Source organism: Mytilus californianus, unplaced genomic scaffold (genome assembly GCF_021869535.1).
Source record: "Mytilus californianus isolate M0D057914Y unplaced genomic scaffold, xbMytCali1.0.p SCAF_1, whole genome shotgun sequence".
In the NCBI taxonomy this organism is placed as follows: domain Eukaryota; kingdom Metazoa; phylum Mollusca; class Bivalvia; order Mytilida; family Mytilidae; genus Mytilus; species Mytilus californianus.
Window position 1 is genome coordinate 414,713 of NW_026262581.1, and position 16,693 is coordinate 431,405.

At 32.3% G+C, this 16,693-nt stretch overlaps 2 protein-coding genes across 5 annotated transcripts in view; one reads left to right on the forward strand and one right to left on the reverse strand.

Moving 5' to 3' along the window:
• The window catches only part of LOC127726061 (uncharacterized), a 45,486-nt gene extending 33,046 nt beyond the window's left edge, over nucleotides 1-12,440 (forward strand). Inside the window, exons 2-6 of one of the 3 annotated variants that reach the window (XM_052233429.1) lie at nucleotides 997-1,082; nucleotides 8,104-8,273; nucleotides 9,046-9,162; nucleotides 9,852-10,061; nucleotides 10,639-12,440. In XM_052233429.1, coding sequence (XP_052089389.1) covers nucleotides 997-1,082; nucleotides 8,104-8,273; nucleotides 9,046-9,162; nucleotides 9,852-10,061; nucleotides 10,639-11,154 — 1,099 coding nt within the window. In that variant the 3' untranslated portion in view covers nucleotides 11,155-12,440. Of the gene's footprint in view, nucleotides 1-996; nucleotides 1,083-8,103; nucleotides 8,274-9,045; nucleotides 9,163-9,838; nucleotides 10,618-10,638 lie in introns of those variants that run through there. The other 2 variants (XM_052233458.1, XM_052233523.1) reach the window with 2 other exon arrangements.
• On the reverse strand, nucleotides 11,435-16,244 carry LOC127726267 (uncharacterized). 2 transcript variants are annotated; one of them, XR_007993502.1, is made up of 3 exons: nucleotides 15,199-16,244; nucleotides 13,047-13,213; nucleotides 11,435-11,507 (listed from the first exon to the last, which is right to left on the reverse strand). XR_007993502.1 is itself a non-coding variant. In XM_052233615.1 (2 exons), exon 1 carries the CDS (start codon nucleotides 14,362-14,364, stop codon nucleotides 13,234-13,236), a length of 1,131 nt encoding a protein of 376 aa, XP_052089575.1. In that variant the 5' UTR covers nucleotides 14,365-16,244; the 3' UTR covers nucleotides 11,435-11,507; nucleotides 13,047-13,233. The 2 variants fall into 2 exon arrangements, 1 of the variants encoding a protein (XP_052089575.1); XM_052233615.1 differs by having other exon boundaries at nucleotides 13,047-16,244.
• Nucleotides 16,245-16,693: the final 449 nt, after the last annotated feature.

A 16,693-nucleotide genomic window follows, 5' to 3' on the forward strand; every position in this document is an offset into this window, starting at 1 on the left:
TGAGTTCTTTAAACTATTCTTATACAGAGTTTTAACCCATTTTATAAAAGGATTTGGAATTCCAAATTTCTTTAGTGCTTCATACATAAATGGCCATTCCAATGAGTCAAAAGCTTTGGAAAAATCTATGAAGAGCAATGCTCCTTCAATATTATAGTATTCTGCATGGTCTATTATGTCTTGAATCTGACGAATGTTGAAACCTATATACCTATTTTTTATGTAACCATTTTGGTCACTATGGATAATTTTAGTTAGTATTGGCTTAAGACGTAATGCTAAAGAATATGTAATAAGTTTTGTGTCAACATTGAGTAAAGTAATTGGTCTATAGTTGTCCAAAAGAAGAGGTTTTCCTTTTTTATATAATAAAGAAACTACCCCTATTTTTTGTAGTGTGCTCATTTCTTCTTTTTGATAGCATATGTTAAATACTTTTACAACAATTTCTTTTAAATTTGTCCAGAAGGTTCGATAAAATTCTACACTGAGCCCGTCAATACCTGGTGATTTATTTAATTTCATGGATTTAATAGCTTCTGTACATTCATTTATAGTAAGCCCCCTTTCTAGATTTTGAGTTTCCTCCTGAGAAAGAGTTTTATCTACTTTTGTTTCTTTTATATATTTTTTATTTCATTTTCATTAGGATTTGTACTTTTATATAAATTTTCATAAAAGTTTTTTCTAACTTTAAAATTTCAGATGAATCTGTTATAGTTTCTCCTTTTTCATTTGTAAGGGCAGAAATATTTTTACGAGTATGTCTGGATTTTTCAAGGCCTATAAAAAATTTTGTGTTTTTTTCTCCTTCTTCTGTCCATTTTACACGCGATCTAACCTGAGCTCCCTTTGCTTCATTTATGTAAAGGTTTTCTAGTTTTTTCTCAACATTGTTTATTTTATTTTGAACATTATTATCCTGGAAGTTTTCTACATTTTCATTCAATTTTTTTAATGACAGTTCTAATTTAATTATTTCATTTTTATTTTTAGCTTGTTTTTGCCTGCAGTATTTAATGGTTATGTCCCTTACTTCAGCTTTAAAAACATCCCACTTAACTCGAGGATCTACAGCCTTTGTAAGTATTTTTTTTTGTAAGTTTGAATCAAATTATTAATGAGATTTTGATATTGTATGTCGTTCAGTATACTATTATTAATTTTAAAGTAACCTCTGCCTCTGCTTTGTGCTTTGTGTCTTAACTTTAACGAAATTGCTTGATGATCAGTGTAAGAAATAGCAGCTGGTCTAACATCTGCTGCTGTAATATGTGGCCTTATGTCGGAGCTGATAAGAAAATAATCTATCCTGTTGCTATGTTAAAGTTATTTTTCCTTCTCCAGGTAAACTGTCTTTTATTTGGGTTAACTTCTCTCCATATATCAATTAACTTATGTTTCTTTATTAACTGTTTTAAACTATTTACAGGTTTATTAAATTTTTGTGTACTCGTACTTTTTCTGTCCTTTTCAGTCAGACTTTCGTTTATATCCCCTCCAAGTATTAAAATACCTAATCTTTTATTCTCAATTAAGTTGCTTATTTTTTTAAAGAAAGAATTTCTATTTCTTTTTATGTTTGGTGCATATACATTTACTAAAGTGAAGATGTTATTATCGAGTTCTACATTAATTAAAATAAACCTACCCTCTTCATCTTTAGTTTCATTTATTATTTTGTGATTTATGTTATCTTTAATTAAAATTGAAACGCCTCTAGATTGGGAATTGCCAAAGCTATGGTATATCTTACTTTTAGTTTCACTGTTTATTGTATTTATGTTTTTATCAATGAAATGAGATGTTTCTTTCATGTCTTTCTACATTATCAGTGACAGCTACAGATCACTCTGCATGTATCTGAAAAAAATAATGAAACTTGGTTAAAAAAATGGTGGCAGAATAATCATCAGGAGGATTTTGGAGACAATTAACAGGAAAAAAGAAAAGATTATATCAATCATTTTTAACATTAATACTCCAGACTTGTTTATGATTTTTTCCTGCTTCTACTTGCCTGATAAGTCTTCGTCAGACAACAAACAAGGTTATCTAGCTACTATTTTTTCAGCTGATCAGAAATGTTAAGATAGAATTGACAACGTCTCAATCCAAAAAGAGCTGATGGGCATGACTTTATATTTTTGGTGCCAGAAAGCTATGACAGCTTATGCAGCTCTGTCACCTTGCCATGTTATAGTTATAAATTATCATTATTAAAATCAGATATTCAAATTTGATTGTCATAGCATATTATAGACTGAACAGTAATTGTTATATACAGCAGATATGGGAAATAAAGTAATCATAGATACCAGGATTAAAATTTTGTACACCTTGTAAACAGACAATTGTAATGTCACCTACAAAAAATTCATACCTACTTTAAAAAGAGACAACTAAATTTATGCAAAAGGTATAAAATTTCTGAAATTTCGTGTGACAACAATGTTTATTTTATCATATTTGATTGTTTGATTGTCATGATTGAAGCTTAAAGAACAAGAGACACACCTGTGCCTGTTTCACTCACCTGGGCTGGTGAAAAAATAGCCAGTTTGCTATTTAGGACTTTTATATGCATGTACTATAGTTATTCCTTGTGTTACTGATCATATTTGCAAATCAGCACTTCTGTGTTGACATAAATTATCATTGATAATAATAAATCAACTGCTTACAAAACTTAGAATTTTTCGAAATACTAAGAATTTGCAACCCCAGGAAAAGATTACCTTAGCTGTATTTGGTAAAACCTTAAGTAATTTTGGGTCCTCGGTGCTCTTCAACTTCATACTTTATTTGGCCTTTTTAACTTTTTTTTATTCTAGCGTCCCTGTTGATAAGGCTTTGTTTTTGGCGTATCAGGTATTTATGATGAGTTTACTTACATGTTTAACCTAGTTCTGATCAGTTTCTATAGATAACAGCCATAACTGCAAAAAATGGTAACAATCAACATTTCTGGGGTAAAAACTCCAAAATGAGGTCAAAATATCGTGGAAAGATCTTGTCATGCTGATAATTTTTTTCAGTTTTCAGTTAGCTCCAATATTTTTGAAAATAACAACCAAAAAAAAGAATGAAAAAATTTGGAAAAAAAATCCATATTTCAGGGGCAATAACTCCAAAAATAGGTTTACAGATTTTTCTCCAATTTTCAAGGTGGATACATCTTGTAATGCTTTTTTTGCAATGTACACTTTTTACCTAGCTCCTATAGTTGTTTAAACAATGACAAGGAAATGCCAAAAAAAGGTACAGATCAACAGTTCAGCGGCAATAACTCAAAATAGGAGGATAGATTTTGTGCTGGTCATTTTTATCCTGTCAGTTTTTCTCTAATTGCTATAGTTTTAGAGAAATTAGCAAAAGTTATAGTTTTGACCTCTATTTTTAGACACAGTGACAGTCAACCTGGACGAAAATCACAAACTTTATAGAAGAGGGACGAAAGATACCAGAGGGACAGTCAAACTCATAGATCGAAAACAAACTAACAACGCCATGGCAAAAAATAAAAAGACAAACAGACAAACAATATTACAGATGACACAACATAGAAAACCAAAGACTAAGCAACACGAACCCCACCAAAAACTGGGGGTGATCTCAGGTGTTTCGGAAGGGTAAGCAGATCCCGATCCACATGTGGCACCCGTCGTGTTGCTTATGTTATTACAAATCCGGTAAATAGTCTAATTCGGTAAGTCACATTCGCGAAAAGGGAGGGTATTGTAGTTACGACATAAGGAACATATCCGATATCATCTGTGAAACGGTTATTCCATAACGGTCAACCAACTCGTGATGGCGTCCGTAAAATTTACGAATGGATGACTTCAACTTCACCATTTGGAACTCTTGGTTTAATAGCTTCCTTGTGAGCAGCAATCCTCTATCAAGGAAATCATGATAGGAAACACAAGCCCGGGAATATCGTATCAATTGGGAGATATATACTCCGTATGCAGGTGCTGCTGGAATGTTGCTACATAGAAATTGAAAGTTCACAATTCGGAAGCTGAAATCATTTCTTTTGTCGTAAAGTTTTGTTTTCAACCGACCCTCATTGTCAATTTCTAGATGTAAGTCAAGATATGAGGCAGACTTAACTGTATCTGCAGTATCCTTTATCTCTAGTTCGATGGGATAGATTATAGATGACATGTATCCTAAAAATGAAGCAGACCAACTTTTTATACGACTGCAAAAAAAATTTTGTGGTCGTATATTGTTATGACGTTGGCGTCGCCGTCGTCGTCGTCCGAAGACACATTAGTTTTCGCACTCTAACTTTAGTTTAAGTTAATGGATCTCAATGCAATTTTACCTTAAGGTTCAATACCACAAAAGGAAGGTGGGGATTGATTTTGGGGGTTATGGTACCAACAGTTAAGGAATTAGGGGCCAAAAATAAGCATTTTTGTAACTTCCAGACATAACTTGTGTGTAAGTGTTTGGATCTCTCTGACATTGTACCACAAGGTTCCATATCACAACTGGGATTGATTTTGGGGGTAATTGCCTCCAAATTTTAGGAATTAGGGGCCAAAAATGGGCAAAACACAAGCATTTTTCTAGTTTCATGACAATACATACACCTTTCCATTATCTACTTGTATGCCCCGCCCCCCTTAGAAACACATGGCAACCCAGCATCCTAGGTCAAGCTAATCAACAAAATGGCGGTTATTATGAACATTGAATGATAACAAAGTAAAGAATTTGTTATAAACAAATATAAATAAAAGGAATATGTTGTTCATATATTTGTTTTTGTGTTGAAATATGATGAAATAGTTACTCCTGAAGGGTTGAGAGATAAATTTAAGATATTTTGAAGAAATTATTTCCATTTATACTGAATAAAAGAAATAATTAAAATATTGCAAATTTGAAGCTATTGGATTACCCTCATTCCCCAAAAATGTAGTTTAACACCAAGATATAGAATATTATATTGCATGATTGATACGATATATTATGATGATAAATTACAGGTTTAATTAAGCATGGCTAATGAATGCTGATAAGTGTGTTTACTGTGTAGACAAACACAGTATGTGTCAACTTGTAAAACAAGCATTATTGCTCCAGTATCTATTGATTGTTTATCAAATAACATTAAACAGGTTTTCTTTTTTTATATCCATAGATAACTTAATGATATTAAAATTCCTATCACTAAGTAAAATATAAAGAACAAAAGAAAATAAATTGATTATGTGCTTACATGGATATTTGGTCATTGTAGTTCGTCTTTGTTTTAAATTTTTACATACCTCTTGTCCTTAACATGAATCTTTGCACATTGTACTCACCCTTTTTTTCAAATTAAGAAAATAAAATGTATACAATACCTCTCACTTCTTTTCTTTTTTTGTTTTTGTAAATTATACTTAAAATTTTGAAAAAAGGTCAAGTACAATCAGCAAATTCTCCCACAGTAGACCAAAGTCATATCAAAATTAAACATTATCTTACTTTTTATGAAGCATCTATTGAAATATAGTTTTTTATTATTATATGAGTTTCCCCTCTGCCTTTTAACGATTAAGGAAATGCTAGCGATGAGGGCAGTACAAACATAAATACTTTCATTTTTATACATTTTGTACACAAAAAGACTACAAATATCTAATTCACTACATCATTTCATTCCATGCAGACTTTCAGATCAGTAAAGTTAATTTCCATCTCATTCCAATGAAGTTGTATATAATTTCTCCTCCAGATTGATTGTAAGGTACTACCTCTACAATAATTTGATCGTCAAAGAACATGGAATAGTTCTTGTACAAATATTATACTGGAAAATTGAAATTTTGTTAATCTGTCCATCCAAAAGATGACAGATATCCTGTAGTTTTCAATTTAAACAGCTTCCAAGTATAAATATTTAAACATTTGAATAAGTCAGGGATAATTCTTTTTAATCGAAATGGGAAAGGTGTCAATTCTTTTGTTGCTGAATCTTTACTATATGATATATAATTGTAATATCCAGAAATTATACATACTAACTTGCATGTTTTATTGTATAAATCTTTTAAATAAATGAAAAAAAATATCAATTTCAATCAACTTGTACACCAATTCAAATCTCGTGTTTCAGAATTTTTTTTTTTTTTTTTTTTTTAAATAGCATGTAAACAATATTTTTATAGCAATAATCACTGCCATCATATTACTTTTTAATTGATTTAATTAATAACTGTCATTCATTAAAAAATCTTTTTTTGTTGTTTCAAGTTGACTACTTGACCTTCCTCTACCCTCTTACATTGATTCCTTTCCCAAAAACAATATTTTGGACAATTTAATTGTTAGTTCAAATTAACTGTTAAGATAAGAATGTTTGACCGAGGTTATGGCCGACAACACGTGCTGCTATCAAATGTTTACACATGTGGTAAATTAACCACATGTGATTGGTCAATTTACTGATGATTGACAGGAGAGTGGAAAGGTGTATAACTTGTGTGTAAGTGTATGGATCTCTCTGACATTGTACTGCAAGGTACCATACCACAAAGGGAAGGCTGGGATTGATTTTGGGGGGTAATTCCCTCAAATTTTAGTAATTAGGGGCCATAAAAGGGCAAAAAAAACATGCATTTTTCTAGTTTCAGGACAATAACTTGTGTGTAAGTGTATGGATCTTTATGAAATTGTACTGCAAGGTTCCATATCACAAAAGGAAAGCTGGGTTTGAGTTTGGGGGTAATTGCCCTAAACGTTTAGGAAGTTGGGTCCAAAAATAGGCCCAAAAACAAGCATTTTTCTAGTTTCCAGATAATAACTTGTGTTCAAGTGTATGGATCTCTCTGAAATTGTACTGCAAGGTACCATACCACAAAGGGAAAACTGGGATTGAGTTTGGGGGTGATGAATCATAAGGGGGTTCAAAAAATTTGGGGGGGGATTTTTTTTTCCTTTTTTTTTCTTAAAAATTTTCCATTTTAAATTGGTTATTTCTGATTTATATATAAAAGCAAATAATAATGATATGGTTTGAATAGGTAAATTAAAAATTTTTAAGTTCTTAGACCACTTTCATTCTGTGTGAGAAACCTATGCTGTGTCAAATATTTAATTACAATCCAAATTCAGTGCTGTATCAAGCTTGAATGTTGTGTCCATACTTGCCCCAACTGTTCAGGGTTCGACCTCTGCGGTCGTATCAAGCTGCGCCCCAGCGGAGCATTTTATTTTATTCTATTGAGCAGTTTCAGAAGAAAAAATTTTTATAGAAAAGTTTACGGACAACAGACAACTGACCAAAGTGGTGGCGAGCTAAATAAAATACACTTACACACAAGTTATTGTCCTGAAACTAGAAAAATGCTTGTTGTTTTGCCCCTTTATGGCCCCTAATTCCTCAAATTTTGAGGGAATTACCCCCAAAATCAATCCCAGCCTTCCCTTTGTGGTATGGTACCTTGCAGTACAATTTCAGAGAATCCGTACACTTGAACACAAATTATTGTCTGGAAACTAGAAAAATGCTTATTTTTGGTCCCTTTTTGGCCCCTTATTCCTAAACGTTTTGGGCAATTACCCCCGAACACAATTGCAGCTTTCCCTTTGTGATATGGAACCTTGTAGTACAATTTCATAAAGATCCATACACTTACACACAAGTTATTGTTATGAAACTAGAAAAATGCTTGTTTTTTGCCACTTTTTGGCCCCTAATTCCATAAACTTGAAGGCAATTACCCCCAAAATCAATCCCAGCATTCCCTTTGTGATATGTCTTGTATATCTACTTCATTTCATTAGATAGCTTTGCCATGATCGACTTTTTAAAAAATTCTGCTTTTTCTGTGCGTAAAAATACATATAAACATAACCCATTATAGTTGGAAAAGTACAAGTTTGTATACACATGACTACTGGTATTAATTGAGGCCAAAAAAGAAGAAAGTTGTATGATTGCCAAAGTCTTCACCAGACTTTTTTTTCTTGGTCATTTGTTCACAAAGTACATGCCGTTTAATCGTGTAGGAATTTTATAGTTTTATCAATTATGAATGAATTCTTAAGAGCTTATCTTCACATGTGATTGCATTCTAGTATAAAATCTCATTTCAGCTGCAGAACTAGACACACTACAGATTCCAGTTGGAGGAGATCAGCTTACCAGGGTCAGATTCCAAGGGGCAAAGACACTAAGAGCTGGAGCACATACTAAGCAAGAAAGATTTGACCAGTTATACCCAATAGTAATTGAGTTGTTCCACACTCTTCAAGACTTTCTAGAGGTATTTTAAATATATAAACCATTCTGTCAAAAGTGACTTACATGTAAATAGTAGAAAACAAATCCTATAAATGAAAAATGCTTAACATGGACAATTTATCATTTATATAACTAAAACATGCAATGATACCACTAAGAAACTATAAAACATTTTAATGTATTAAAGCTTTATCTTCATAAAAATTCATATTTCTCAGAATAACTAGCTACTGGCTTGAAAATGTAATCAATACAATCATTGAAACATTAAAGAAATGTATGGATACTAAGAAAATAAACTGTTAAGCATTAACTAATGGATAATTAGTCCTGATGTTTTGCTGTATATCACCTAAAAGACTTTTAGGAAATTTTAAATTGTTTTATTTGTGATGTAACAAATAGGAGAGAGAGTAAATGTAGATGGGACACAATGGCACACAATACATAGAAAAATACAAATTATCAATGAACATAATAGCTTTTATCGTGTTTATTTCTGTTCTTCATCTTGACAGTTATGAAGGGTCTTCAACAATGAAAGAATCATTCATACCCTACAACAATGTCAAAAAAGACGGTTGTATATGAGTACCAGTCAAAAGAAATAAGGAAACAAGGGCCATTCTACAGTTTAATTTGTAGAATGGTAATCTTTCAGTGCCTTTTTGTAACTTTTACATCATTTGGTCTCTGTTCATGCTGTGGGAGAGTTGTCTCATTGGTAATATCATACAACATCTTTTTTTATTTTCACATGTACATTATGCTTATATATTTTATTTATTTTTAAGAAACTATGCAAAAGATTTCTGAAATTAGGTAACAGCAGAGACCAGGGAACTTTAGCTAACCTGAAGATTTTGATTCAGAGGTCAAATGTCAATGGAAAGGTGAAAAGTAGATTTAAGGTATGTGAGGATACTGTTCAGGTACTTTTTAAAATGGATCTTAAAATGAAAACCAAATTTATCTACAATTAATTTTAGTCTGCGTTAATTTTAGAATGTGTACATCAATGAAATATGAGAAAAATTGGTGAACATAAGTTCGACAGCAAAATGCTAAAGAGAACATTTTTTGTTTGTTTGGTGATATAAAAAAGAAGATGTGGTATGCTTGCCAATGAGACTAATTTCCACAAGAGACCAACATGACACAGAAATTAACAACTATAGGTCAATGTATGGCCTTCAACAATAAGCAAAGCCCATACTGCATAGTAAGCTATAAAAGGCCCCGAAATGACAATGTAAAACAATTCAAACGAAAAAACTAACAGCCCAATTTATGTACAAAAAATGAATGAAAAACAAATATGTAACAGATAAACAAACAACAACCACTAAATTACAGGCTAATGACTTTGGACAGACACATACATGTATGCATTCATGTTATTAGTAAAACTCTTTAATTTTACAGCATCATAGCAATCAACACAATTTCAGGTTCATTGTTTTATTTCCTCTTGATAACAAAATTACATGTATAAATTTGCCAAATAATATTCAACTTTTTTGTTTAAAAAATAACCTGGTTCAAAGTATTTTTTTACATAAAATACTGTGTTATTATTTATTTTAGTTTGTTTTTTTAGGCCCATGAAGACTTTGTCCTTACTGTAGGGCATTCTTACTTCCTTGAATATGCGATGAAAAAATTTGATATGAAAGACTTGGACGACACACCAACCCACAAACTGTTACCTGAAAATGTTAAACAGTTACATGCTCCTTCAAAACAGAAGAGTTTTGATGCCATTATGGAGGAAGTGATAGCAGACATTTATATACCTTATGAAACTCAGGTATTTATGAATAGAATTCTACAAACACTTCTCAGTTAAACCATTATTTTTGGGGTAATTACATTGCATCCATAAAAAAAATTATTTCATTATTGGAAATTACCTATATTTTTCTTTAATTTCACATTCTAATAGTTGAAGTTAACTATGACTACTTAAATTTGTTTTTCAGATCATAGTTTGGTATGTCGTCATCATAGTTGTCTTGTACATTTTTTGTTAATGAAACAGCAATCTTACAGTACATGAATTTACATATCAGTCACATCGGGATGATAACTTTACTTTCTATTGGTCAAAAGACAAAATAATTCTGGAATCACAAGTTTCATAAAATAATTTACACAAAATGTATCACCATTTATTGTTGGCTTCGTCATGTCAAAAGTGAAGTAATATATACAAATAAGATGTGATATGAAAGCCAAAAGATCTAATGTAGTAAATATAATCAATTATAGATCACAATACAGTCTTGTATATTGCAGACAGTTTTTTTTAGTTTATGAAACAAATGTTCATTTATACCACAGATTTTTTTATTCATATTGTCTATACATGTATATACTAATTTCAGGCACCCAAAAAAATGGATCTAAAACTACTGATAGCCAACCAGGCATACCAATGCTCTGCATCATTAAACAATAACACAGCAGTAGTACCACTCTTGTTTAATGGTAGACAGACTATCATACAAGTTCCTGTTCCTAGACTACAAGACTGCTGCAGCATAAATGTGAATGGCATTACAATTTTTATTCAGGAAGTGAAAAAGGGACAAGATGACCTGTTTAATTATGTTCACAATTTTCTTCAATGGTATTTTATTATTTTGCAAATGCAAGATGCTATTCATGAAGGAGATATGGTTAGAACAAATGTAATCATTAAGACAATGATTCCATTTTTTTTCTCACACTCAGTTCTTTCTAAGTATTTTACCGAATGTATTGACTTCATTCTAAAAACTGAGTTCACTTTGCCACCTCATGTTGCTGCAGAAGTGAGGGCTGCATCTGTTAACGTTCATGGTGGTATTGGGAAAAACAAGGCTGCAGACATGCACAAGGAAAATGAGGTTATGTTCTAAATTCACTGTGTTCAAACGAACATAAAGTATTTATGTGCATAATCTCTCTAGATTTTTGTATAGCATACATATCTGAGCACATTCAGATATGTACCTTTATACGATAAAGGCATAATAGAAAAGTAAATACATATTTAGGTACTGTTAGGCGCAATGACCATCTCGATTACTGTTAGGCGCAATGACCATCTCAATTTTAATAAGATCCAGAGATCACAATATTTTATCAAACATAAATAACAGCTCATGTTTTGAATACGGAAACCATGCACATCTACGCAAAAAAGTCCTTTATAAACATCACAAAATCTCAATTTGATCAACAATACCGGTAAAAGACAGCAATCAAACATCTACAAAATATATACAAAACATATTAATTCTTTACGTACAACTTCAATACATTAAAAAACAGAATTCTTAATGAAAATTAGACTTCAACACAAAAGAAACGTACGACAATGGTCACTGCCCAAACCTCGATAATTAAAATTCGTGCAAACTTTCTTTATATACTGACCGCCAAAACCGGTTTACAACTATTGTGAAAACACAATAGAATAAATTACATACTTCAAAAATCATACCCGAACTGCACATAAATATATCTATGTTCTAAATTCACTGTGTTCAAACGAACATAAAGTATTTATGTGCTAAATCTCTCTAGATTTTTGTATAGCATACATATCTGAGCACATTCAGATATGTACCTTTATACGATAAAGGCATAATAGAAAAGTAAATACATATTTAGGTACTGTTAGGCGCAATGACTATCTCGACGCACAAAGAAAGCAAACTTACATATCATATACCAAGATTTTGAGATACTGACAAACGCTTCTGTAAACTTTCTTATACATAGCCGTCTTTAGCTTGATCGGATTTCCACCGACTGTGTATTTTAAATAACCTATCTGAAATATTGTTTTGAGCGGCAGCTGTGGCACCACCCGATCTAAAACTATGCAGACCAAAATCTTTAGAGTTACAACCAATCTCTGATAATGCACATTTAACCAATTCTCTCGCTCTGGTATACGACAAACTATAGTTTTTCTTCCTAAGAACAAAATTCTGTGTTTTCTTCAAAAATGACAAAGGTCTAAATATATACATATCTGAAGACAAATCAATATTTGCTGACCTTAAATAGCAGTCTAATATTGTACATGGACATTGTGGAGTGTCAAGCTTTGATATCAATACATGTCTGCCTTTCCTGTAACAGTCTGTTTTACTCTTCTCAATAAAAATGTCTATATATTGATTACAAAATGAAATGTGCTTTGCTTTTATACTACAAAGTTCTTGATACCTTAAAAATCCGGTATAAGATAGTGCACACATTGTTAATAACCGTAAATCTTTAAGAGAACGACCAACTGAATTGTACTTTGAAAATAATTTGATCATAATATCAGAAGTAACTGGACTCTTTTTCTCTATAGGTCTGTTCAATTTTCTTCTTGATGCTTCTACGATCAATCTAACCATTTCAGAATCACATGGATTAGCTACCCCAGCAAGATTATGTGCCCATTTAATTCCATAAAAAGCGGATTCTATAACGCTATAATGATTAGCTGATTGCATTAAATTTTGTAAATATAGACCTACATATAATTCTTGACAGGGTAAAAGTTAAAACACATTTAATTTCAGAGTATTTTTCAGCCCATTTAACGAATATTTTAAAATATCCAGCATATTTTTCTACTGTAGATTTTACACGAGCATCAAGAATGATTGAAGATAAACTATTAAACAATGATCTAAGTTCAGGATGTTTAATCTGTTCGTTCTGTGACCAAAATCCAACAGAAAATATTGTCTGCAAAATATATATACAATCGGTAGAATAAAGTTATAAATATAAAATACAGTACCTTGAAACTATATCCATACTAGTCCAGTGACTTGGTCAAATAATAATACAATCTATAACAATAGTCCAGCGACCAATAAGATGAGGGTCCAGTGACCAAAAAAGGCAGTCCAATGTGTGTACACAGTAACACCGTAGCAAAACGCAATACCCAGTGGTAATATAAATCTGTAAAATAAATATACATATTACACAACCGAAGCATTTAAATGTACAGCTAATATTTCCCCGTGAAATTTACCATTAGCAAACAAAGAGTTTAAATTGTTACCAGCAACAAAAATTCTTTCCACTTCATGAAATTCTAAAACATCAACAACATAACAAGCGTATTCCAAGTTCTGTTTAAAAATCAAAGGCCAAAATGCAGCAGACTGCCATTTAGGAACAACAAGTGTACCCTCTGCTACACAAGAGACTAAATGGTTAATACAGTTACTAACTAGACTAATTGGCGGAACTAACCAGTTGTTCTCGCCATTCCAGTTGCAAGTGAATGCATCTATCGCTGATGTTGTAGGATTCCAATATTTCGAATTAAACCTAGTCAGCTTAGTATTATGCATGTTAGCAAACCTGTCAACAGTGAATGGTCCCCAGATGCTATTCAAGAAATCGAAAAATTCAAAAGATATGCCCCAATCATCAATGTCAATAATTCTACTCAAAGCATCAGCCTTTTCGTTTTCCTCTCTAGGAATCCACTGTGCATATAATGAAATATTACGCGACACACAAGTATTAAAAATTGATAAAGCTAAACCTTGCAAGTGTGGTAATTTGCTTCCTTTCTTAATGATACTAACAGCATTTTGATTATCTGTGAAAAAAGTAACTGAACTGTGTTCTAATACTTTCGCAAAACTATCTAAAGATAATTCAATGGCTTTCACCTCTCTCCAAGTGGAGCTTTTTGTTGCCTCTGTCACAGACCATTGCCTGTGTGCAATATAATCAGTACCTTGTAAATAACCTCCTGCACCTATATCACTAGCATCAGTGAAAACATTAAATTCAGAATTATTCCGTAATAAAGGTAATGGCTTCAAGCAGTGAATATTTTGTTTCCAAAACAAAATTTCTTGAATACTATCTGAATGGTGTCTCAAATCAACGTACTGATCCCAGTCTTGTTTTAAATTTATAACAGAAAAAGTACACCTTGTCATAATTTGAGTAACATTTCCAATAGCTGGCGAAAAGGAAATTATTTTTCCACATAATTTAGCTAATAACCTAATTTTAACTTTAAAAGCTTTAGACAGAATTACATCAATCAAATGGATAAAATTATCTATTTTAATTAACGGCAACTCCATCAAAGAACTTTTCAAATTCCAAATGAAAACAAGCCAAACTAAAGTTTGAACAGGTGTCCATATACACTTGTCCTTGTTTGGAACAAAACCTCACAATATCAAATCGTTTTTGACCCTCACTGATTGTCCGCAACATAGCTTTTCAGTCTCCGCTAAACACAAGCCATCATCTAAATACGCTGTAATTTTGATACCACCTTTGCGCCAGTGAGCAATTAAAGGTCTTACAACTTTAGTGAATACGTATCCCGCTGAATAGAGGCCAAACGGCAAAACTGTAAAAACAAAATATTTTACCGTTTCACCAAACTTCCAAGAAAACCCCAAATACTTCTGATGATTAAGGAAAATGTTTATGTGATGATAGCCTGATTTTAAATCAAAGGCAAAACCAAAACAATCGTTTGTCGAAAACTGACTGGCAGTTTTCCAGTCCTCAAACTTAATTTTACTATAAACAACTTGCTTGTTTACGTGTCTCAAGTCTAAAATTAAGCGACCTTTACCTGATGAATTAATCGATACAGTTAACGGGTTAACAACATGCGGTCTGTTCGATACCTCTTTTATCAAGCTAGCATCAATCAATTCTTGAACTGCCTTTTCTACAAAATCTTTATGGTCTAAAGCAGATTTATTATTTCTTAGCAAAACGCTCTCTGGTTCATTAATCAAAGGTATTTTATAACCATTCTCAATTAAATCTAAAATAAACTTTGAAGCATTAATATTTTTCCAAAAATCTAAAGAATTTTTCAGTCAATTTTTAACATTTATACAAGAAGTACCAGATTCATAATCATAAAAAGAGTCAAAATTTTCTACATTCTGTACCTTAAGAATATCTGGAGATCTCTCAGTATGGTGCTCCTCTGGAAGCTGCTGAATTTCCCCCTTTTTTACAGTCTTTAGCCCAATGTCCATACAGACCACAGTTGTAACAGATGTCCCTAGCTCTGTTACGACGAGATGTGATGGGGGCGGAGGCCCCCGCGACAAGAAAGGGCTGTTGCTGTGAAAAACCACCATTATTACCATTGTGAGCAATACTAGATGGACCACCAGCAGATTCCGCGGGTCTTTTCTTTATGTTTTGACGCTTATCCTGCTTCACGGTTTTCAATTTCTTCACTGCTCTGCCATCAGCCGCCCGAATGCGCTTCTCATCCTCTGAGTCACTAGCCACGTCATCAGACAAATACTCGTCTACAGTTTTCCAACCACCTTCGGATTTATCTGCTATTCGAATCAGCTTATTCCTTTTCTTCAAAGATTTACCAGATTCTAACAGCACTTTGACGGCCTTCTCATATCTCCGGTGCTCTATACAGTCTACAGCAATATCAATATTATCTAACATCAGAATTTAAGTCAAACTTAACTTTGTTACCCTTGAACTTGAAGGAACTCTCAGATTTCTGTACCTTTCGTGCAAGATCATGTGTGGTATCTGCAAAATTTCTCTCAATTCCCGTCAACTTTCTGGTAAAATAGGTTTTCATCAACGACAACAAATCAGCATTTGTAATTTCATCAGAATCAGCTTGACACGGCAGCTCTACACCTTCCATATCAGGTAGTTGATCAGGCTCGATATCAGACATAACGAAAATAGACAATACAAAAGAAACGTTCGACAATGGTCACTGCCCAAACCTCGATAATTAAAATTCGTGCAAACTTTCTTTATATACTGACCGCCAAAACCGGTATACAACTATTGTGAAAACACAATAGAATAAATTACATACTTCAAAAATCATACCCGAACCGCACATAAATATATTGAAGTTAGTTAAAGATTTGATCAAAGGTCTTTGGGCAAACAAGACCGAAAAATCTATTATTGCAATGTCAAAAGCAGCACCAGTTATAAACGATGTAACAACAAACTTTGACAAAATGTTGAAATTGAACGAATTCAAAACAAAACATAAAAAGAGATCATCGGAGGAAGACATTGGTACTCTAGTTAAGAAGCTAAAAGATCTTGATCTTTGGAATTTTCATGAAAACAGAGCACTAACATTGTTCAGTGGTATAAGTCAATCACCTTTCAACTTTGATACTGATGTGTTTTTTAGGAATATGAAATCAACCATATTCAGACCGCAAAGGGATTTGCCATGTGAGGCAGATGATGATAACAATGATGATGATGACAATGAGCAAAGTGACCTGGAAGATTAATTAAAACATATACATGTACTTGCATTTCATTAATTTACTGGTCATACATACGGTTGATAAAAATCCAAAAAGAAAAATAAAAAAAATCTGTTCTTGATGTTTAAATAAATTAATATAAAGTAGAAAGGTGAATGACTTG